Source organism: Heliangelus exortis, chromosome 14, assembly GCF_036169615.1.
Source record: "Heliangelus exortis chromosome 14, bHelExo1.hap1, whole genome shotgun sequence".
Lineage (NCBI taxonomy): Eukaryota > Metazoa > Chordata > Aves > Apodiformes > Trochilidae > Heliangelus > Heliangelus exortis.
Genome location: NC_092435.1, coordinates 13,434,671 through 13,459,481, shown reverse-complemented (window position 1 = coordinate 13,459,481; position 24,811 = coordinate 13,434,671). Strand labels below are relative to the sequence as shown.

General features: G+C 41.8%; 1 protein-coding gene across 5 annotated transcripts in view; it reads right to left on the bottom strand.

The window, feature by feature from the left end:
* The window catches only part of GRIA3 (glutamate ionotropic receptor AMPA type subunit 3), a 145,862-nt gene that overhangs the window by 45,842 nt on the left and 75,209 nt on the right, over positions 1–24,811 (bottom strand). For all 5 annotated transcript variants that reach the window (XM_071757473.1, XM_071757474.1, XM_071757472.1 and 2 more), the window contains exons 5-10: positions 19,495–19,548; positions 18,162–18,323; positions 14,406–14,573; positions 10,926–11,030; positions 9,490–9,597; positions 8,132–8,338 (exon numbers count right to left, since the gene is read on the bottom strand). In XM_071757473.1, coding sequence (XP_071613574.1) covers positions 8,132–8,338; positions 9,490–9,597; positions 10,926–11,030; positions 14,406–14,573; positions 18,162–18,323; positions 19,495–19,548 — 804 coding nt within the window. The remainder of the gene's footprint in view (positions 1–8,131; positions 8,339–9,489; positions 9,598–10,925; positions 11,031–14,405; positions 14,574–18,161; positions 18,324–19,494; positions 19,549–24,811) is intronic.

The window sequence follows — 24,811 nt, the reverse complement described above, 5'->3', positions numbered from 1 at the left end:
TTCAGAAAGAAAAAATAATTCTTAGGGGAAGTTTAACTTACCAGTCAGTACCTAAACCACTGTGACCTCTTTAAATCAGATTTTTGTTTGCTGCTAGCAAGCAGGTATTTCTTTTTTTTTTTCTTTGTGGAATAACAAAAACTTGATTAAGCACAAGTTTGAATAAAAGTTAACAGGAAATGTTAACAAGAAGTGATTAAAACCTGTGCCATAAAGTAATTGAATATGCATTGATGCAAATCTGATGGGGATGTTTGTGACTTTCATTAATAGCTGATTTGTTTCTCCTCCAGGATAGTTCACTTAAGCTTAATGAGCTGAAATGGAGAAGGCTTCTTGTAAAGTTACTCTCAGCATGGCATGCCCTGAGGAGCACCACACAGCCATGCCCCAGGCAAATTCCTGGTGTTTTGAGGCTAAGGACAGAGCTGTGGGATCAAGGACTGGTCCTCTACGGCAAAGAGGCCTCTGTGGAGCACCCATCTGCACACATGGACTCTGTGATTTGCTCCAGTCACTCTCTCAACAGTTTGTACTGGTGTGTACAACTACAAGGTATGAGCACAAGTTCACTGCATGGAATAATCAGATAAACCATGCCTGGGCACCTAAGGAAGCCATTTGCAAACCATGACCCTTGGTGTCCCCTCTCCCAGCCCTCCTCAGCCCCTGTGGACATCCATGCATGCCAGGGCACTGCCTTTCCCCTTGAGTGACTGCTCTCCTGATTTGTGGTCACTGCAAAAATCTAGCTTAACGTGGCTTGAATATAAAAACTGAAGGTGTGGGCTGCCTTTGGATGCCTGGGTGTTCCCTGGCTTGGCAGAGGAGTGGATCAACCCCCTAAAGAACAGGGATACTGGGGGGGACACACAAGGGGAGCGTGGTAAAGGAAGGGGGGGATGCTGGAAGTCGTTCACTGATGAATTCTCTCCCAACGTATCTTTGTCTTGTAGCTGCTGCTTGTTGAGCTACAGTTAAACATGAGATATCTGCACTCTGGAAGCATGAAATGCACACAGAGTATCAGTTTTAAATAATCAGAGTCCAGGGCTAGCTGGAAGTCTAAGCCCCTTGACCATGGCTACTGTACTTGGTGTTGAACTGATGGGGTACTTACAAATTAATCCTTGTTAGAGCAAGCTTAATGGATCAGGACCCCTGCAGAGGTGTTGCAATGATTCCATAAAAAGTGAGGTTTAGATGGGAGGCAGGTGCCTGACTGCCCAGCACTTCTGCTCAGAGGAACAGCTCATCAAGGTAGGAAAAGGCTGTTTCAGCTCTAACAGCATTTAGATGCTACATAAAGTAGCGTTTTCCTGGACTTGGAGAAATTTAATTCTCCCAAAGTAATATTTTAATTGCCAAAGTAGGCATGGAGGAGTTGTTCCTAAGTGCTGATGCAGCGTGCAATAAAGTGTGCATCTCCTTCAGGAGCAGCTGAGTTCATGCAGGATGTTCCTGTGGGGCCCTTGGGGGAAAGCAGCTGATGCTGTGTTGTAGCACAGACAAATGGGTTTTTAAAGATCTGACTGTTACCATGTCCTCCTTCATATCATACAGTATGGATTTCTTTTAAATTATTTAAAATTCCATTTTAATATTACAAGTGATACTAGTATTTATTTTTCGGATACATGTGTGTTTTCCTGCTTTCCTACCATTTTTGATAGGCATTCAATGGATTGGAAACACCAACACCCTCATTGCCTTAAATGAATGTGGCAGCAATTGTTTTCTGCAGAGGGAATAAGTAGGGGTTTAGACACAGGGTCTCAGGAAACCATCAACAACCAGGGCACTGAGAGCTGACCAGCTATAATCCAACACCTGAGCCTGGTTCCCTGCCACTTCCTTGAATATTCACAGCACTCCAGAGGTTAAAAACCAGGCAGCTCTTTGCTTACTTATTTAGAGATACAGCATTTGAAATGGAGAGCTTATGGAGAGCTCTAAGAACCCTAAAGGATCATTAATAATTGCAGCACCGTTGTGAACTTCCCCCCCTCTTATGGCTGCAGATAAGCAGAACCCATAAAAATTGAACTCCATTAAAGAGAACACAGCCACAAACATGCCCTTCCCTGTGCAGAACTGGAGGGGGGTTTCAGAACCTCAATAACTAAGCTTTGCTAATCGCTCATGACTAATGGTGTTTCAGACATCATCTTCACTGCATTTGAGCTGGGTGAGAAATGTCAGGGATTCCTCTGAGGCTTGTTCTGCCTTTGCCTGCTGGAGCAGGAGGGGGGATTTAGGGAGGACATGCAGCACAGAAGCACTCACTACCTACTCTCTTCAAAGCTGACCCCAGGGAGCTGCAAACCTCCAGACTCTTAAGGGGAAGGAGAAAAAAAAAAAAAAAAAAAAAAGCAAATGGAAATATCCCTCTGCACAGAGAAAGAAAAGTGATGAGATGTTCCACCTCTGTAATCCGAAAGGAGGGATCGAATTCTGCTTACAGACCTAGGGATGAGTCTTCCTAACTTCAAAGCCACACACTGAGGACAGCAAGAGATACTGCTGCTCCTGCCTGTACGTGCTTCTGGTCACTCAGACTTGCAGAACTGAGCAATTTCTTTGCTTGTCTGTTAGTTTTCAAGAAGTGGGGCTGGGCTACAGGCACTTTGCAGAGCTCTGTGAGTCAGGAAGGCAGCCAGCACTCTATGTGCAGCTGGTAGGAAGGGGACACTGCCCCATTTCTACTGGTAACCAGACCTCCAGGCACCCCAAAAGTGCTGAATGCAGGTACAGAGCAGCCTCAGAAGAGGCTGCTGGAACTACTGACTCTGAGCACATTTTAGGACTTCTCAGTGGAGCCTGAGGTTTCCAGATAGCAGAAAAGGGTGTCAGACAGAGCAACACATAACCTGGGATACCTGCTGGTAAAAGCTACCCTGTAAAGAAAGTCCAGCATACCCATCAGAGTGGGTTGAGAGGCCAGGCCGTGGGGGCAATGTGTTTTTAACACACCAACTCACACTTATTTAAAAACAACAACTGATATCCTGCTAGCAAGATGCTGCATTGAAGGCTAAATGTGTATTAGCTGAGCAATGGTCTCAGGGTGTTAAAGCTGCACTTAGCCTTGTCTGCTGTAGTTTGCCAATGTGAAGTCCATGTGTGCTTTATGTGGGTGCCCACAGCTCCTTCTGAGGCACTGCTACTGTGAGCAGATGGAGAAATTAAGGGTACATCTGCTTTCTGAGGACACAGGAGCTTCCTTGCCTGTGCTGGCACACAGGTAAGCCAGAGCCTGGGACCATGTCAGGGTGGCTCTGTCAAGGCCAAGGTTGGTTGCCACCTGCTTAGCACCTGCCTGACCCCACAGCTCTCTGTGTCTCTGCTTTTGGGCACCTTTAACTGGGCTTCCCTCCTCTAGAAACCAGGGCTGTGGGGAGAAAGATCTCCTGCTCCTTGCACACTCAAGCAGTGACACACACGGGACACAGCTGTCAAGCACATGGGACATTTTGAGAAGAATTAGGAATCGGATTAAGTCTCCCTCTCCACTGCCATTTTAAGGCTGTATGTGCCAATTCTGGTCTTTCTTCTGCTCCTGGGAGAGCCAGAGAGGCCAGTGCCAGGCAAGGCTGGGCAGGCTGCTAAAGGCAGGGAGATGCTTTGGTCTCCATGGAGTCTTTTGGACTCCATGCTTTGGTCTTCTGTGCTATTTTACATATTGAAAGATTTTTATAATGACTTTCTTTTTTTCTTTTACCTGAGAAGAGTTTTAAAGGCTGTAAGGTCTGGCTGCTCTTTCCACTCCCCAAGCATTTGTAGTTACAATTAAGCTCTGTGTTAAACCTCCTGTCAATTAGCCTCAGCGATGTGAAAAGCATCAGGCTGAACAGGGAAGGAAGAACAGACTCCTGCTTTAAAAGGGAAAGAAGAAATAAAAGCCTACAGAAAGAGGCTTACCCTACAGAGGAGAAAAGATGATTGTCTAGTACCCAGCAGCTGGTGGGTACAAAGCCCCAAGCACCAGCCTGGTGGGGTGGGCACTGTGGGAAGGGCAGGGGGGTCACTGGAAGGCAGCACTCGCCTTGCTGGTTTGCTTTGCTGCTTAGATTGAAACAGTGACTCAGTCTCCCAGGCAGAGAATGATTTAGCTACTTCCCTCTGCTAAAATGTGCAGGGGAAAAGAAAAAAAAAAAAAAGCTTTACCTATCTGCTATTTTTATTCTGTGAAAAGCTTCCACTACACTACGGAAATTTCTCTTAGTTTACAAAATAATAGTGCTGGAATTGGTAGGAATGTTTCTGGTAGGCAGAAGAGTCATATTTTGACAATGTCAGAGTGAAAGAGAAAAATTAAGGTTTTCTTTAACTTGTTATTGATTTAAGAAAAAAATCAGTTAAATTTCTTTTTTTTGGTCACTTACTAATATTAGTATTAGTATTACTACTACTACCACCACCATTTCAAAATTGCTAAGAAACCACAAAGCCCTCTTAGCTCCTCTCTAGCAAAACTTCAGGGTTCTCCTGTTCAGCAAAGGAGTCTGGGAATACCCACAGCTCTGGGGCACAGCATCCTTGGTTTTGGGTACAGCTCAGTGCACACCAAGCCCCCTTCCATCCCTCCTCACCATTCCCACTTCTCCCACACACTGCTCTGGAGGCTGCAAGGACCTGTCTGCACTTTCTCTCCTAACTCTACTCTGCATCCCACAGGGAGGAAAAGCAACAGTAATAAGGACTTGGCACAGAGTAAACAGTAATTAGAGTTAATTAGGGTTTTGGCATTGAAATGACAAGCCATGCACTTCCTATGATTGTTCTAAGAGCAGTTTTAGAGAAGAGTTGTGTGCGTGGGGCTATGCAAGAAAGGGCAGAGTATTCCAAAAGATATCCCAGCAGTGCCAGGTGGTGGTGAGAAGCTTGTCGGGTCAGGAATACTCTGCAGATGACAAGTGACAAGTCACCCTTTATCATTTGAGACAAATGCAATCTAAAAGATTGTGTTTTCTGCCACAGCTCAGTTCAGCTGCTGGATAACTGGAACCAAAACCAATCAGGCCCCTTTTATCCCCCCCATGCCTGTCTTCCATAGATGCTAATAAAGGCATTTAAAATCTAATCTCCCTCTTGTCTTCCCAAAATGGAATCCAGAGGAGCCAAATATGACAGTCATTTTGCAGGCACGGCTCACAGGGGCATTGGGGGTAATGTGCAGTTTTAGCTCCCTAATAGAGTTTTAAGCCCCTGAGAGATAAAGGAAAGTCAGCCCGTAAATGAAGCACTTGCTCCAAATAATTAGCACTTCTACAGCACTTTTCATCTTCAAAGGGCTTTGTGGTACCCAACCACCTCCCAAACAGCTGGAGAAAGAGGCCAAGGGTATTTCATTGTCTTTGCAAAAAGGGTTGGGGAAGGGTCTGGAGGGCTGGTGAGGTTGGTACTCAGGGGGTGTTTTTCCTGCTTGTAGCAAGCCAGGTGGATTTTTGTGCAGCTTGCCAGCTCAGGAGTTGAGCTGGGCAGGATGGGGAGCTGGCTCAGCAGAGCTGGGCTGGAAGCATTAACCTGGGTCTACAGTCAAAGCTCAAGGGACACATCTGACCTTTGAATAATTGAGCACTGCAGTGAAAGAGCTTCAGTAACTGAGCTCACAGCATGACAAGAGGAGCTGGTGGGGGGTCAGGGAGGGAAAGAGTCCTCAGGTTTTCATTAATGAGAAAACACAGATGAAAACTCTGCATCAGAATACAAAAGAATAGAGCTTTCTGCAGGGGAAAAAGAGTGGAGTGGGTTTGGGGTTGTTTTAAAGTATGGTCTGTGGTGCCTGTGAGGCTGGATTGTGCTGGTGTGGGAATGTCACAAGTATGGGGGGGTCAAGGGGAAGGAGTTTGGTCTCAGTTTGATGCTAAGGAGGCAGAGCCTGAGCTGGGGTCTTCTCGAGGGGTTGGGGAAAAGCCAGCTGCAGCCAACCTTTCTATATATATATTTATATTTATATATATAAGGTGCCTATCACCATTTTTTGGAACCACTCTGACAGCAGAGGTAAGAACAGGAGTCAGCCTGTTAGTACCTCAGCACTTCTGTTTCCAACTAATTTAAAACAAAACCAAAAACCCAAACCACAAGACTTTAGTTCATCATAGAATCCCAGAACAGTTTGGGTTAGAAGGGACCTTTAAAGGTCACCAAGTCCATCCTCTGGTGAGCAGGGACATCTTCAACTATATCAGGCTGCTGAGAGCCCCATCTAACCTAACCCTAAATGTTTCCAGGTTTCTGGAAACATCTACCCACCTCTCTGGGCACACTGTGCCAGTGTTTCACCACCCTCATGGTAAAAAAAATAAATCTTTTCTTTAGATCTAGTCTAAACTTCACCTATTTTAGTTTAAAACCATTACTCCTTGTCCTGTCACAAGAGGCCCTATTTAAGTAGGTCTGTCCTCGTTTTACAAGCCTCCTTTAATACTGAACAGCTGCCCTGGAGCCTTCTATTTTCCAGGCTGTCCAACCCCAACTCTCCCAGCCTTTCCTCATAGGAGAGGTCCTATTATCAGCCCTCTGATAATTTTTGTGAACCTTTATCCAGATGGATCTTGCATCACACCATCTAATTTTACTTGGCTCAAGCCCCAAAGGCAATGGCCCATTTCACCCCTTTCCTCCTCTGGTGTTGTCAGGCCCCCTGCCCTGGCTGTTAGCAGCAATTTTGGGTTGTTTTTTTGTCATGCCTTTTGCAAATGGCATGATTAGTTTTGGGTTTTTTTTTAAGTGAAAAAGCCCTGTTTCATTCACTGTCACTTGCAAGTATATCAAAGGGCCCCATTTACAGTTAACACTCTTGTTATTCCTTGACCCTCATACAAGAAAACTGAGGGTTTGGGTTTCCACTGCAATGTAATTGCTTCAGAGGTTCTGGATGTCCTTGCATTTTCTAAGAGGCAACACCAAGTTTCCCAAACTGAGGCCATAACTGAGACTTCAGAAGATTTGCACAGTGCCAAACCACAGTGCAACAAGAAATTGAAGAGAGAACCCAGGGTCCAAAACCTGTTCACTTCCTCTAATCAGCAGATTTCCCCTTCTCCTTAATACAGCACTACAAAACCATGGTTGCTTATACAAAATATTTTGCAGTTTGAACAGGCTTCCAAGTACAGAATAAGGCATCAGGACAGCTCCAGAAGAAGAAAACTTCTGCAAATCTAGCAATTACTCTAAAAAAGACTGAGTCATTTGAAAAGAATTATCTCACCAAACATTTTACAAGAATGATGATATGTTATCCCAAGGAAATTTCGAGGTGACTTTCAGAAATTACACTCAGTGTGGAACAAAAGGAGGCAATGGAAATATTCCCTTCTGCTCAGATATTTTTAATAAAGGAAAGCTTGTTAAAAATAAACTGTAAAGGAGATCTGGGCGGAATCACAAATCATCTCATTAGCATTTGGGGGAAAAAAAATGCAAAGATGAAATATCAGCTTGTAAAGTCTTTTCTGCAGAGCCAATTTTCTCCCCCTCCCATCTGGTTTATCTTTATTCCAAAATTCTCATTTTCAAAGAAGTTTCTAAAATGGCAATTCCGGGCTGTTTTAGTTCTTACTAAACAAAGCAAGGCACAACCAATACAGAAATATAAAGAGAAATGCAATGAATTAGGCTATTTTTATGTGTCTGACAGTTGATTTTTAAAGCCAAACCAAGCCAAAGTTTAAAAAGAAAAAAAATATGGTTGATTTCACACCTGCACTGCTTTTCACCCTAGGAAGCAACCATGGGGCTGAGTCCTTAAGCAATACCAGTGATCCCAGGAGGGTCAGCCCCTGAACGGGAGGGACACCCTCCCAGCACTTGGAAGAATGAGAAAGAGGAGAGATGGCAAATGGAAAAGCAGCATATAAAGGGCAAACTACAAATTCTGCTGCAGACAATTTGAAATGCCACTTTTCTCAGCATTTTGTGGCCCCTCATCTGGAGAACAGCAGTACAAAAAGTAACATTTTCCTGCAATGAAAGACTTAGAAAAGTAGACTATAAAAATGTCAAAGAAATACCTAGAATATTAAAGGTGGTATTCAAACAGAGAAGCTTTATTTTGCATTTTATTAACTTTCAGCATAACTTTTTATAAAGAGCATTAAAATGAAGGTTAAGAGAAACTTACCCCATAGACCAGTTCACCCACCATGCCATTCCATATCTTAGTCTCAGGGTCCCTAGCTCCATATTTCCCATCTCCAACAATTGACAGTTTGTATTTTATTCCAACATGTTTTGCTATTTCAGAAGCTAAGTCTACACAATATCCTTCATATCTCTCATTCCCTTCTAGTTGTTCATGGTTTTTCTTATACATTACATATGGTGATTCCTTTGAAACAAAAGTAAAGATCAAAAGTCTATGAATGTAAAACACAGCTTTAAAACACACAAAATGAGAGCTGTTATTATCCTTTATGTTACTGGCAAGCATTTACAATATTTCCTGCTTTGGTACAGAAATTGGACAGGCAGATTTTGCAGTTTTAAAATCCTTGGCTGATCCTACAGCCACGCTTAATACTGATTTTATTCCTAATACAGACCCATTGAAGACAATAGGACTTTTCCACTTTAACAAAACCACACTTTTGTTTGGAGGATTAGGCCTGATCAGACAGTCAGTTAGCATCACTGTAGTAATAATTCTGGTTTTAGTGTTTAAAGTACTGACATATCCAACATCTGCACCATCAAAACAATTTCCTAAGGCCCCAATAGCCTAGAACGGGGCACTGATGGAGATATTTTCAAAGCAGCCTAAGGGAAGCTGGGCTAAAATTTTCAGCATCAATTTTTGTCAGTAAATTCCCTTAGCCTTCTTGGAAAATTCTAGCTGAAACACTGATTGTATCTTGCTAAATCCATTGAAATAAAAACCACAATGCTTCAACAAATATCAGAAAATTGGCTCATGCTTAGGAGAATCAAAACAAGGCATAAAAGTCACAACCAATACTGTCCAGAGCACATCTGGTAGAGGCACTGGGGCCGGCACAGGTGCTGCTGTTTGGGAGGCTCAGGAAGAGTTTTACTCCTCTGGAACTGCAGGGATCTAGGTTGCTTTTCACCCAGTGCCAGAGCAGTTTCAGTTCTCTACAGCCTTCATTCTGCCACCCTTACTCAGTCCACAGGGCTTGAGTTTACAGGAGCTTTACCTGAGTGAAGGGGGGGGGAGATTTGACCCTCCAGCAGGAAAGCCAAATCCTGCTGTCATTGACAAGTAACAACTTCACTTATGAGAGGCACTGCCTCAGAGTTCAAGTGTCTGAAAAGCAGCAATGTTTTGCTCAGGGAGCTCCTCCTGTCTTGACACCCATAGAAATTTCCTGGGTCAGGACATCTCTGGAAGATCCTGAACTTTTCAGTCACTTGAAGTCACACAGAATTGAACATTGCCTCCTGGCACGGTGTCTCACACCCCTCAGGAGCCACGTGTCTTATTTTCTAAACACAAACACACACTAAGAACATCAAACTTACCAAGATGGTGGTGACCACTATGGTTCTGTTCTCCACAGATGAAGTGTCATTAGAGGGCAGCAGATCTAATGCTGGCACAAATCTTTCATACTCATTCCAATAACCAGCCTGGAAGAATGGAGATTGGCAACTTATTCCATATGTTTACAAGGACTCTGGTGCATGACCTTGTGATAGGAACTGTCAAAACAGTTGTAACACTTATTCCTGGAATATTTTTGCCATTAAAGGACTACATTAGCTTTCTTTCTGTTAAAGAAGCAACCTTCACAAGCCCACATGCAAAAAACCACAAGCCAAATCTAAGTGAAAATAAATATAAAATTCTCCCTAAGTTCTCATTGTCATGGTGCCTGTGGGAAAAATTCCCATGCATCCACATTGTAAGAATACATTATAGAGATGAAAATAAACTGCACTCTGAGCACACTTCTTCTATTTTGCACTTTTTGTCCATGTTTTGCTGCAGTTCAGACAGTGAACACAGTCCCCACAGACATGCCTGAGATTAGAGAGGATGCTCAGCCATGGCAAGCAACACAGGCACAGCAGGATTATCTTCAGTATGGGATGCAAACCCCTCTGTGAGCACGAGGTGATTATTTTTCAGCTTGTGCTGACCTTCATGGTGCTGCAGCTACACTATGTTATTACCCTGCTTTTTGTATTTCTGCACAGCACAGAAATTACACTTTTGTCTGCTCTCTAAACCCATCTGAATGGCTGGGCCATATCCAGGGGTATTTTGTTATTTGTCAAATACGTGCACGAGAGTCTAAGGAGTCTCAGTGTTGGCTTAGCAGGTTAGAGACCTCTTGCCAGGTGAAATCAGGGGGATTTATGTGCCTCAGCCACACTGCCTCTTCTCTTGATGCTCTCGAGACCCTGTCTACCTAATTATTTTCAAAAATCTGCCCTAAAATTCTTTTTTAACAGAGATCTAGGCTATTCTCTCACTTAGGCTCTATACTTTATTTAGGAGATAAGAGAATGAGCAGCAAATCCTAATTACAACCAATCTCATTTTCTGTTAATTTCAGAGTTTTCTAAAAGACACTGGCTCAAGCTTCACTGTGGCTCCCAGGCCTGCTAAGGAGAGGAAGGGGAAGATGGAGAGGAATTTAGGAGATAGGGCTGAGCAGAGGACCATGACTAAAGGTATTAAGCTTGGCAGTGGAAAAGCTCCAGAAGGGTTTTAATGGAAAAAGTTGGGTCTGAAGCTGACATGGAAACCAATGAAGATATCAAGCAGGGTGAGTGGTTGGGTCCAGGAACAGAAGAGAACAAAAATCCTGGGATAGGAAAGACAACCAGAAGATGGGGTTTCCTCAGGGCCTTGTTATTACAGAACCTGTGTGGTATTTCTGAGTTTCATTAGTTTGTTGGGATAAATATTTGTGAAGCTGTGAAACCTGGATATCTGTCTGGAAACTCACCTTCCGTGATCCAGCAGCTTTCATTTCATACACATCAATTGTGTAATTTGTTCTCCTCCCATAGGTGTCAAACTGGATGTTCCCTGTCATTCCTTGAACTTGCACCTTAAGGGAATGAACAGAAAAAAGCATTTTAATAAAACATTCATTTTATCTTTCTTTCTGTTACATTTTGCAGGAACCCACTAGCTCTAGTACAACTTCTATCTATATTAAGAGACTTGCAGTGCTTTTGACACAGCCAGTTATAGTCTTCATAAAAAAACCAATCCCAATTCTCTCAGTTTCAGCTGTGCATGTTCTTTGTTAGTTAATACTCAGCTGATGAATCCCTACCACAGACCAAGCTGCATTTAAATGAAATTAACCCTGCACATATATCTAAGAAAGACTGATTCTACCATGCTCAGTCACACCAAGTTCCCTGATGCAGCCTGGAGTATCAGCACAGCCATGCAACAATTCAGTGTCATTAAAACCCTCATGATATGGTACAGAGTGATTTGCAGCATGGACCAGAATCCCACGTCCTTGCTCATTCTGGGAAGTGCTTTATTTTAAGATCAGTCCCAGATTAGGAGAAAGAAATTAATGTCGTCTCGGAACGAGCACAGACAATTTTCTCTACTGCTTATGGAGTTCTGGGCTCAATCTGGATGGATGGGTGGATAGACAGTAAGTCATTATCCTTACCTACATCATTCAGATGAATCATTAAAAGGGGAAGTATAAAGTACTTTGTTTCAAAGAAAATTTTTTTCTTATTTTCCTGTATGAAAGGGTGAGATATTTCCATTTATCACTTATCGACACCAACACGCTGTCATCTCAGGCAGCCAGGGTAACAGTCTGAAACTTCAGTAGGGGTAAATTAGCTTTAATATTTAGCAAAATGCTGTAGGAGTTACAGGAAGAGGTGATGGAAGATGAGTCAAAAGGAAACTGTTCCAGGCTGGTGATTGATCTGCTGTTTGTAATTTAGAGATGGTGGGATCCAACTTGTTACGGTGGACAAGGCTACAAAAAAACAGTGAGATTGCCTTGAACTCCAAATTATCCAGAGAGCCAAATTCAGACCAACATATAAGGAGTGTAATTTTTTTTTTCTTTAATCAGTGAATGTATTTGAACCCTTCTTGAAACAGCTTACATAATCATTTCAGGGGTTCAGAAGAATACATGAGTTATTGCTGCCACCAGAAAGTTAGAGAGGTGAATGGGACTTTGAAAGCCAAATTTACCCCTAGGAGGTCTTACCAACTGTGGACTGAGAAAATGTATTTGTAGGGTAGCTGACACATAATTTGAAGCCAGGCTTGAGCTGCTGTCCCTGCTCTTGGCTCTTGCTGGAAACTCTCTGGCTACCTTAGCACAGCAGTGACTGCATGTCTGAGCAGAGCTTGTTCCAGGCTTCAACCTGATGTGTACAGGAATTTAATCATGCACAGCATTGTGCACTTGACACCTTTAGACTTCAAATTTAATTTGTTTCCATCTTCAGTGGGAAAACTCAGCACTTTTAAAAAATCCAGCTGCACCAATGCAGGAAAACTCACCAGGACTCAGAACGCTTCCAGTGGCAGCACAGAGAGACAGCTGCAAATATAACTGCCCAGATCTGTTCAGGTAAAGCCTCTGCCACTGACCTGATGAAGAATCAGCTTCAGAGATACAAATATGCACAGTTTTCAAGATTTTAGGGAAGCAGACTCACACAATGCCTATTTCCCCTTTGCCAGCAGGATGACTATAGTATGGCAATGAAGCTTCTGCTGGCACAAGATATTTCAAGTATGTCTTGGAAAAAAACTTCTTTTGTGAGTTTTTTCTACAAAGTGGGGAGGAAACATTGTTAAATCAAAGCTGTTTTTTTTTTTCCCAAGCAAGGATTCAAGATCACTGAATAGCAAGAGAGTGTGATGGAGAGGATGGAGTCTGGAAGGCAGTGTGGGAGTATCTTGGGGAGCACTTGTTGGAGGTTTATATAAACTTAGCTGACTTTGAATAGCTAAAGCAATACAAGGCAACCAGCTGAAAGTCAAATGTCTGCATTTTTTTTACCAAAAATGACTTTGACTTTGTATATCTTCTAAATTATATTTCCAAAATCAATTCTCCCAAATAAGGAAGATTCCTGGAGCAGTGTTGGTCTTCTTAGTTGACATGAACACCTTGTGCCTCATTCTGAGGAGTTTTATGCTTTGCTTGTAATTAAGTTCAAATGGCCAGTACAAATACTTTAACTGTTGTGAAGGTTGAATTTAATTAACTTCTCTTCAAAAGTGTGTAATGGTACATTAGTGAATGTGCAGTGAGGACATTTTTTTAGGAAGTGACATAATGGCATAAAAAGAGCTCTGGCAATGTCAGACTGAATCATCCCTCTCACTCTTAAAAATGATATAATCTGAATATAACCTCCTATAATCATTATAACCTTCTGATATAATCCTTCCAATTTGGTAATTGGGAAAAAGCAATTACTAAGCTAAGTGTACAAAGGCCTTGCTCATCTAGGATGTGTTTACACCTAACATGGGCTTAATTCTGATCTGACTCAAGTTCTGTGTCTGCGTTAAAATAATTCTAACAGCTTTTTATTAGAGTTATTTGAGCCAGATCAAAAGCAGACCATATTCATGACTCATAACTATGAAAATTATGTCCAATTTTTTCTGCTGTCACTTGCTTTAACACAAAAATCAGCTAAAAAGTGTTAAAAATCAACATTTGAGACATAAGGGAGGTTGGATCCCAAGCAATAACTAGTGTCTGGGGATACAAACCAGGCCATGCAGAAGGTAAGCAGCTGAGTGGAAAGTTATGCCAAGAATCAGAACTGCTTGGAGGCTAAACTGTGTCAAGTTCCAGGCTGGTGCTGAAACCCAGCAGTATTGCTATGACCAACAACATTTTTTCCACTGCTTTGAACCAACCTAAGTTGACTTTTTTTACTGGCAAATTCTCAGCACTGCATAACGTGCTGAAGTTCACCAATACACACATCCCTGCAAAATTTACAATACACATGCTAAGGACCCAGTTCAGTTCAGATTTGCAGCCTCAGCCTGACTTTAGAATATTCAGTATATTCATTTGCAAACTGGTTCCTGCCTGCAGTCAGGGGGAGCTTGGGTTTTTATGGGGGAGCCAGATTGTAGGTGCTTGTCATGGACAAGCAGGCAGCTGCTGCACTGCTGCCAGAGGGATGTGGTTTTGGCCAAAGAGCTGACTTGCTATGGCTTGCTCTCTATTGAATATATTTTAGATTTTAGTCATCCTTTGGAGTTTCTTACGAACTCTGTTTTTTCTTTCTTTTTTTTTTTTTTTTGTCTTTTCTTTCTTTTTCCCTGAGAAGCTGCAGCTGTTTGTGTGAGTACAGAAACTCCGTGTACACGGAGTAGGACGCAAGCTTGGTTGCAGCAGAATTGCTGCTATTGGGGAATATTCATCTTCATTAGCCTGTATGTTTGCCCTTACCATTTTCAGTGCTCTTTCTATATCAATTCCTTGGCTCCAGGGTACTGCAGGGTTAGCCAGGCAGTCTCCAGCACTGCCTCTCCTGGAGACATCCACACGCTGTCTTCGGAGGTAACGAAAAGCCTCTGCTATGACTAGGACTGCATCATGGGTCAGTGCAGATGTATACTAAAATTGATGGAAATAAAAATATATGGTAACAAACTGCAGTCTTAGAAATGCCCAAGGTTTATCAAGTCTACTCTTTTGTTAAAATACTGATAGGAGAATAATGCTCACAAGCCCTGTTGCTTGCTCTGTCTTGCCGCAGGTGCTTCATGGAGTTTAACAATTCCATCTGCTTCAAAGAACAAATAAAAAATATTTTCATTTTGTCTAGCACATACCAAACAAAACCAGTTTATAGTTGCATAAAGTATAAACTTATTTGGAAGCTTGCTCATCTAAGTGAGGTCACTTCAGAAGTCTGTAATTCCATGTTGGCCCATACTGCTAGCAATAGCAGAGAGCAGCACATATGTGGCTTTTGCCTGGAGTATTCTTTTTGTTTTTAGCAAGACTGCCAAAACAGTTTTGAATTGAAATTAACATAAATCATTTCTGTTTGGACCACAATCCTGATTAGGTAGCATCTGTGGCAAGGAACAGATCAGATTACTTTTCTTTGAAGACAGCTATACAAACAAGTAATCACAAAATACATTTTAGGCATCACATCTTCTTGGTAATTCCCCATCTGTCTTCTCTTAATCCATGGTAAATCTGAGTAGCAGCAACTCTTCAGGAAAACCCCAGAGTCCTTAAATAATTGCTCATCTTCCTGTCAACTTCATCCACTGCTTGCTGTACTTACCTGGTGTAGCCCCCAATGCTACACATTAAGTATGAAATGTCACTGAGGTGTTTTTTCCACAGATTTTCCACATTTTTGTGTTTCTCTGAAAGCTCTTCTCTCCTAGACTGGTCCACATTTTGCATGCATGACATCCCTAGTTTGCACCAGCATTACAGCACTCCTAGAACTAAAAGGTCTGTGTGCAGGGAACCATTTAAACACCTACATAATAGGAGCAGCTCACTGGGCTCAGTGTGTCAGACCAGACTTCAAACCCCTTGCAACTCACCCTTTCTATTTCCACAGTGTTTTCTAAGTGAATAAAAAAAATAATCTTGAAGTAGTGGTGCATCTGCCCTTCTTTGTGTGATAGGGTAGAGGTTCTGGCTGCCAAAGAACCTTAGGCTGGTTTTAGTGCCAGCAGACCTGCTGCCCAGGTCTTCCTACTTAGGGAAGGTGGAAATCCAAGTTTTAAATGACATCTTACTGTGCATGTGTGGGGTGGTTCCTGATCTGACTGTCCCCAGGTACAGCCACTCTTCTCCTGCTCACCTTCACCTTTTCCTGTGATGCTTTGCAGAGATCACCCTCTCCTCTCTCAGTAAATTAACAAAGGTTTATAGCTCATACTCCACAAAATACAGCACCAGATAGGAATTGTACAGTATTTGTTTTGGTATTACAAAAATCCTGTAGCAGCTGTCCAGCCTAGCACTACATAAAACTTACATGCTGAGGATTTTTTTCAGCAGGCTGCATCGATTGTCAGTAACCTTAAAGCAGTCCCTTCCAAGTCATGCCAAGAGAGCTATCTAATTTTCTACTTTATTTGAATTCTACTTATAAATGCATGAGCATGCAAAGAAAAAAAAAAAGAGAGAGAGAAGGGAAAGGCTGATAAAATACAGAATAAATTAAACATCAGGGCTTTAATCTCTAGGCAATTTTATTTTCTAACCAAAACTATTGTACATAAATTTTTAAGTATGCTTTTTGTCTGATTGACAAATACCATGCATATTTCTATAATGAGCAGTACATTTGTGGAAAGGTAATATAATCTATGTGGTTGTACCATATTCTTAAGATTCTTTTTTAAAAGGAGGGAGAGTAATTTTTCCCTCGAGGTAAATTGCTTTCAAGTGGAATAAAATCTACCCAGGTTAACTTCATATATTTCAGAGCTTTGAAGATTACTGTGATAATTATCTTCACTTCTGCATCACTGCTGGGAAGCTCTAGAAAGCAGGCTTAGGGTCCTAATTGACAGGGAACAATACAGTAATCACAGTTTTGGGGGCTTCTGTGTGCCTTTTCTGCTTCCTGTGGGATGGCATGGGATTAAGACAATTTTCCTACCCCAAAGAAATCACATTTTCCCAGGGATGGAAAGGGATTTCTCAAATGGCATTGGCCTTCTGGCTGCAGAACGTCCTACCTGGTTCCTGTTCTGTCTGTAGTCCCTCACCAACACAGTGCTAACACCTCTGCTCAGGCACTGCATTGGACTAAATTTTTCTTTCCTAGATAGCACTTTATGTTCCCTGATTTTTTTTTTTACTGATATCAAGCCATTACTCCAGTTTATTGGAGTAATTCTGTATTTGATGTCTGTTCATACCAAATCATCACGTGTCCCTCCCAAACTGAGCAGGCAATACATGGACTGTCTCATCCTGGCTGTGGCTTTGGGACAGCTTTGGTTTCCCTGAGACAGCACAAACAATGTGGAGGACTGGATTTGTTGGAGTGACAGAATTTAAGTTCCTCTCACCCACCTCTTGTCCCAGGTTTTATTCTCCTATGCAATCTGGTGATAGAGAACAGGCCCCACCAAAACAGGAAGAAAAAGAAAGAAACTAATAAGAAGCACTGCATTGGACTAGATTTTTCCTTCCTAGATAGTACTTTATGTTCCCTGAATTTTTTTTTACTGATATCAAGCCATTACTCCAGTTTATTGGAGTAATTCTGTATTTGATGTCTGTTCATACCAAATCATCACACGTCCCTCCCAAACTGAGCAGGGAGAACAGGCCCCACCAAAACAGCAAGAAAAAGAAAGAAACTAATAAGAGTATTAAAAATAAGCAGTGGTCCCAGAAGTTTTTATGGCTTCCATCACTTGACAGAGTATCTTTAAAGCACTCCTTTAACATACTATAAACATACTGCCTTGTCCTGGAAGGTCAACACGTCCACAGGCACAACCCAACACTCTGAAATACAAAAGAACAGCTAAACAGCCTGGCTGGTTTCCTTGAAGGAATTGCTCTAATTTGCAGCTTTTCACCACTTACTTTATTCAAAAATATGCTACAGTGAATAGAATCCCCCTCTGCTCTAGAGATGCTGAAGCAGAAAAAAAAAAAAAATCTGAGGGAGGTATGAACAGGCTGTGAGTCCTTTAACAGCAGCCTTTAGTTCACCCAACTTATGACAGCTTTGGTGAGCCTGGGACTCATTGAAAAAAACATTTGGAAAATTGTACTGGTTGCAGATATCACACCCAGAGTGTTTAAGTGAAGGACAGTGGTGCAATATATGGGGTTAGATTATGAGGGCAGTGACAAGGAGGTGGCAGTGGCTCCTCAGTAAATCTAGAGCAGTTTTATTTTGCACAGGAAATTCTCTCTTACTATTAAAATGGACTAAGAACTAACCATGCTAGCTCCAGCTCCAAGACAAGAACTTCAGTTTTCTATATCTGGGGCACAATCAAAGGATTTGCAAGACCAAGCCTTTGCCTCTGAGGAACTCCCACCATGGTGCCAGCTAACCCCTCTTTTTCTCTTCTGGAAAGGCAGTGAATATTGCAACATACTCTAATCAGGGAACTCTATCATACACATGTACATACATGGGGTCAAAACCCCAAAAAGAATTGCTAAAAGCAACTCCATCACTGGTAAAATAAATACCTTTAATGGTGAGTTCTTGGCTTCAGGAAATTCTCTTTCATCCAGCCTCACCCAGCGTTGTAGAAACTGTTGAACCATTGGGTTTTCATTATTAACAATCTGGAACCCAGTAACATTGGCACCTCCATGCATTACTCTCTCCAGAACAATGTCAGTGAAACCCTGGGAAGACACGTGCAGAAAACAAGAATCATTGCCAGCCAAAGCCTCAGTTTTACCCGTTGTAAGTGTAGCAGTAAAAAAACCTGATTACTTTCCCTCTTGTCAGCTTCAAATATTCTATCCAGGAGACAGTCACACCTCTTGCCAGGCAGTTCTCCATCACAGCATTACTGAACATTTCTCTTGCAAACATAACACTATGATTCTCTCCCACTCTGTTGTTATTTATACCTGGAATAGTAAATAGGCATCTTTCTGCTAGGAATGACTTGATTGCAGTCATGTTTAGCTGAATGTCAATGGTTACACACACTAAAAGGCATCCCAGACTAAGAAGCCCAGCATTGCTATGCACACTGAGATCATGACTGCTTCTTCTAATGCAAAATGACACACTTTACAGTCATGCAGTACTTATACTAAATAAGGGTATTTTAAAAATTGTTTTCCTGCTTTAAATACACCAAAACATAGATATAGAGAAATTTCTTCAAAGTGGAATTGCTAACTTGAAAGTGGGAGTTTTGAAAAAAAAAAGTATTTTTCCACTCACAGGAGGCACAGACACCAAAACCTAGTCTTGCTGCAAAAGCAATCACAATGTAATACTTTATCTAAAGAACTCTAGCAGATGGCATCATAAACATCTCTGAGAGTGAATTCTAGTATCCAGAAGAGGCTCTGATAGAGATTAAAAAATACTGCCTTGTCCTGGCAGGTCAACACATAGGCACAACCCAACACTCTGAAATACAAAAGAACAGCTAAACAGCCTGCCTGGTTTCTTTGAAGGAATTGCTCTAATTTGCAGCTTTTCACCACCTACTTTTTTCAAAAATATCCTACAGTAATTTTTCCTGAAGTGTTTAAATTTCAAATGTGTGACACACAAGATTACAGTTACCAAGAGTCTTATTTATGAGGATACCAATTAGTGAAAAACATAATTAAATTATTACTTTAAAATTAGTAGAGGCTATGAGATTCTTAGACAAAAAAGAGATGGTAACTGTGTACAAATAACTATAGCTTAACAGTTCTAGCATTCACTGAAGAAACTTCTCAAAATCCAAGAACTCATCCAAGCGTTTCCTCTTTTGCTGATTAAAATTGCCACAACCTGAAAAGAATATATTACCCTTGAACATTTGTAATGAAGAAAAATTCTTACCAGGTTTGCTAGCATGTAGTGATAGCCTCTAGAATGTTTGCCAAGGATTACAACCTGTGTAAAGAAAAAAATTACACATTATTCAGTTGAAAAAGAATGCCTATTAACTAGTGGGAAACAGACAGAAAATGAATGTTCTGGTATTCCTCTACCCCCTATCTGTGGGCAGCACAAGTATTATTGATCTGTGGCTTTACAGACACAATGCAGTCATCTGTGTTTCTAAAACACCCAGGCAGAGCACAAAGAAGAGCATCTCAGATGGATGAGGAAACTCTGCTTGCAGAGGTAACCTTACCTGCCAACACTCACCCTTGTGATCACAGCGGCTCCCCTGCTGAGCAGCTTAATTTTAGTTATCAGCTGGGGTATTTCTGCTCTGGAACAAGGTTAACACTGTTACCTACTCACTCAGAAAACTCCTGTTTACTTTGGTTCTTGCTTGTGGCTTGTATGAGAGGTGGGGGACACGACCCTGCCACTCAACGGGTGTTTGAAGTGGTACCAGCACAGTGGGCTCAGCAGGTTCCAGGTCACACCAGGGGTTTCCTGTCATGAGAACCCTGGCCAAGCCTTGTCAGCTCTGAATTCCTGAAGTCACAAGCAGTGACCTTCATTGCCTTCTTGACAGCTTTCAAAAGGCCTGAAAACTTCTTGTTGCCAGTGCATCTAAATGGACACAGCTGACCTTACACATTTTGTAAAATTTCTACTCAATGGGATGTTACACATCCCACTACACCATTACACCACCCTCCCTCATCCCACAGGGGCATCTCCCTGTGCAAACGGAACCATTAAAGGGAATAGTTAAAGAGACAAAAAAGCTGCAGGATGAGCAGCTGGACTCTGTAAGGATAATAGGGAAGAGTGGAGGAAGCTCTGCCTCGCAAGCCAGAATTCTGCCCTCCTGTGGGCTTGTCCCCACTCTGGTAATACTGGGAACCCCCCTTGTGCAAGGCTGTGCCACTGCCCTTTGCACTATTTGTCTCCTTCAGATTACAGAATCATCCAGGCTGGAAAGGAACCTCTGAGATCATCCAGTCCAACCCTTGATCCACTGCCACTGTGGTTCCCAGCCCATGGCACTGAGTGCCACATTCAATCTCTTCTTAAAAACCTCCAGGGATGGAGAATCCACCCCCTCCCTGGGCAGCCCATTCCAATGTCTGAGCACCTTCTCTGTAAAGATTTTTTCCCTAATATCCAACCTAAACCTCCCCTGGCAGAGCTTAAATCCATGCAGTGATCAGATTATAACCTCTGTACCAGCCAGCCAGTCCCCCAGCCATCAGGTGGAATTAACACCCAAGAACTGAATCAATAATTGTGGTGATTACAGGTGTGTCAGGAGAGAATAAAAAATGGTCAACAACAGCAAACATAATGCTGGCAATACACCATAAATGTGTCACTGCTGTATCTTTTGAGCAGCTCAAGTGAACATATGATGCTTTTGGAGAGAGAATCATCTAAAAATCTATACATACTGTAGTAATACACTTTTCTGTGGTCACAGATAAAAGCTCCAAATGCTATACTCTAAAAGACATCTTTTCAACATTTAGGTCTCTACTAAAAGGAGATGACATTTGAGTCATGGACTTCAGATACCCTGCTGAGCATGTTAAAGTTCTTGATTAAGTTCCCGATTGCCTCTTTGGGTTGTCTTGTCCTTAACAGACACCGTTTCTTTAAAATTCACATTTAATTCTGTAGGAATTTGCATACTTCTAGCAGTCTGAAAAGAAATTGCTGTTCAGGTCCTCTTGAGAACTGTATGTACACTCTGTTGGTAGAAAGCATCTGCTTTCCTACACTCACATTTGTTTTCTATGGAAATGTGCAGCCTTCCTTCAGATCATCTGGTGTGCATGCTATTTGCATACTGAATTCTCTGTATGTTTTAATTCACCTTAAAGGCAGCAATTTATTTTTAAAAGGTTAGAGACAGAGAACTTCTTTAACAAAAATATTTTTTGTTGTTTTAACCTTAATAACAAAGAGGAATGCTTTTACACTTCTACCCAGAAATGTGTTTGTTTAAGAGAAAAATGCCATGACAGATGAAGTCGGAGGCTGGAAGAAAAACGTACTTGGAGCTGCTAAAGGCATCAGGACCAATATTGCAAAAAGGAAATGTAGGACTCATTAGCATAGATCAGACTCAACTTCCATTGCATCTGTTGTCACGTCTCCAGAATGACCAAAAATAATTCTGATGAGTCCCTTAGAGAGGTCCAACATACTACAGGCAAGCTTTGATTCATAAAGCATCTTTCAGATGCTTACACAACCAACCACGTTGGTTCACAATTACTTAACTGGATCTTAACAATGTATTTAAAATTCACTGCAGATACTGTCCTAGATCTTAAGAAGCACAACTCTCCTCCTCCCTCACTTTCCACCCTCTGTCCAGCACCAGGAATGGAGCTGTGGGGTTTGCCAGCCAAGCAAAGCCCATCCCAGATATCAGAGTTACTCCTAGGGGAGGGACGAGGTGGATAAAGAAAACAGGAGAGTAACAAATAAATCTCACCCACTGCTTCTATAGTGTGAAGCTTATATAGAAGGTGGGATATTGAATAGTGGTGGTGAATAGAAAGCCAGGATTACAAGACAAGGATTTCACAGAGCTACATGTCTCTGGCAAATCTCACTTCCCAGACTTAATATTGCTTTCACCTTTACTGAAAGAAAAGCTTATAAGATTTTATACTGAACAAAGAAGGAGGGAAAAAATGGCTGGAAACTATCATGAATAATTCAGTCTTCTGATCTCACATAATTATTGCTTTGTAGATAAAAAGATCATAATGTCAAGTTTGATATAGAATCAAATAAAGTTTGTATTTTTAATTAACTTTTCGGATATTTCCAATTAATTAAGAGGAAATCTAGAGGGAACGTAATTAAAATGTATCTGGTTTTAAAATAAAAGTCAAATCTGCTGGCTAGCACCAGGCTTGCTGGAAGTAGAGACCTATATGCCAGATTTGAGAAATTAAGTCAGCACTGCCAATATTAGTTTTTCATTTGCCTGGGGAAGTTGTTTTTTGAATGAAAGCATAAAGACATCTTGTTTTCCACTGCATCAGTCATCATGACAATAAATAGGCAGCAAGAATTTTTGGCTTTAGCTTTTGCATTTTTCTCACAGTTTTGAAAGACAGCATTAGAGAGATTAACTGGCTTACATAAGTTATGGAGCATTGTGATATTTCTAAAGCAATAATGATGATTCTCTAATTACACAGTTCAAAGGCTACAAAACACTTCAGAGGAAGAACAGCAAAGAGGAAGCAAAATAAATTTAATATAATACAAAATGAATAAAACTAAAATAACTTCACAATTACTCCATTGCCTTTTGACTTCCTCCCTACTCCAGTCACAACCACAGCTAATTCCTGCTCTAGGACATGAATCTGGGATTTTTGGCCATAAAATTAAACATTTGAGTTAAGGCTGAAGGGAACATGCCAAGGAGAGTGGTGAACACTCAGTTGGAAGTCAAAGCAGGGAAGTTATTTTAAACAGCAGTGATGGATCCAGATCCAGGGGTTTCACTGGAATATTTCTATAGGGACTTGATGAAAACTAGAATGGTAAGCACAGAGTGAACAGCAGGAACAGTCCAGAAGCAAGGACAGAAGGGGTTAATGACAGACAGGACTCTGTGGGTTCAAAACAAATCAAGTGATGGAAGAATAGTGCAAGTTTGGTAGGTGGGACTCAGCAGTCATATCTTTTTTCTTGTAGAGGTCCCTTTTCTGGTCTTGCTCCAGAATGTCCACATCTTCCCTGTTTATTGGGCTCAGAACCGTCCACAGCACTCCAGATGCTGAGGAGTAGGGCAGCAGGGGATGGATGGGGAAGGATGACCATTGCTGACCTCCTGACCATGCTAATCCTGTGCAGCCCAGGATGCTCTTGGCCTTCTTTGCTATGAGACTGCAGTGCTGGCTTGTACTCAATTTTTGTCAGGACCCTGAGCTCCTCTGCAGAGCTGCTTTCCAGCCAGGAAACCTCTGCCCAGTCTGCACTGGTCAAGGGGCAAATTCTTCCCCAGGTGCAGGGCTTTGCATTTCCCTTTGTTCAACCTCAGGAGGTTCCTCCCTCTCCACTTCACCAGCCTGGCAAATTGTTGCAGCACAACCACCTGGTCTATCAAACACTCCTCCTAATTCTGTATAATCTGCAAACTTGCTGACAGTGCACTCCATCCCATAACCTTCAGGTCCTTAACAGAGGTTAAGCAGAATTAGTCCCAGTACCCTTAGGGGACTTTCAAATAGTAACTGGCTTCTTGCAGGCCTTTGTGGTGCTGATCAGAACCCCTGAGCCCTGCAGTGCAGTCAGGTTTAAATCCACCTTCCTGCCTCTGTAGGCTTTGATTTTCAAGAGTCAATGACAAATACAAGCTAAAAGGATATTTTACCTGGAGAAGCACCCATCATGATTTTGGCAGTGGTGAAAACTACCACGTCCAATTAATACTTCTTTGGAGCATTTGTCCTTCATTTGATTCCACTGCCACCTGGTCAGTTAAATCTACTTAATCAAAGTTATTTATCATCCTTTATTTACAAAGAAAAGAAGAAAGAAAAAAATTAATCACAAAAGCACAGACTACCTCGACTACAGCTCAAAGCCCTGATATTTTATGAGTCTATTAGATCTTCCCATAACATAAAATACTGATGCTGACAGGCAGTATTGCCACAAAGAATGTCTAAAGATTTTCATTGTGCTTTTCAGACCTCACAAGTGGCAGAAATATGCCACTTCAACAGAATGACAGGCAGAGATGTGATCTCCTGGAAGTGCCTTCCCCTTGCAAGCATAGCTGGGAACAATGAGGTAGTTTAAAGATCTTTTTTCCTAGTTTGTAAAAGGACAGCAAGAAAAACGAGATTTTCTTTAAGCTCAGAGTAAAAAAAAATATTTTGTTGTCTTTGTTAAGGTTATTGACGCATTAATTTACGTTCTGGTTTTGCAGAAAGCCCACGTTTAACCTCCAGCATTTCTACTGATATTTAAGTAAGCTTCTGAGGACAGGAGAGCTTAGTTACCTCCAGTTGAGTAGTAACATCCCTTTATAGCTTGCTGTAGAAACAAAATTATGACACCTTTGCCTGGAAAGCAGTGTGCAAATGCCAGATGTGATGGCTCTTTCTTTTCAGGAGCAAACAAGCAAAAAACAGGTCACTGGAACTCAAGTCTACACATTTCTCATCAGCACTGTCAGCACCAGCTATCAGTGTTGATTGCACTTTGTGGGAACAGCATGGGTAACAAACACTTCTTACTT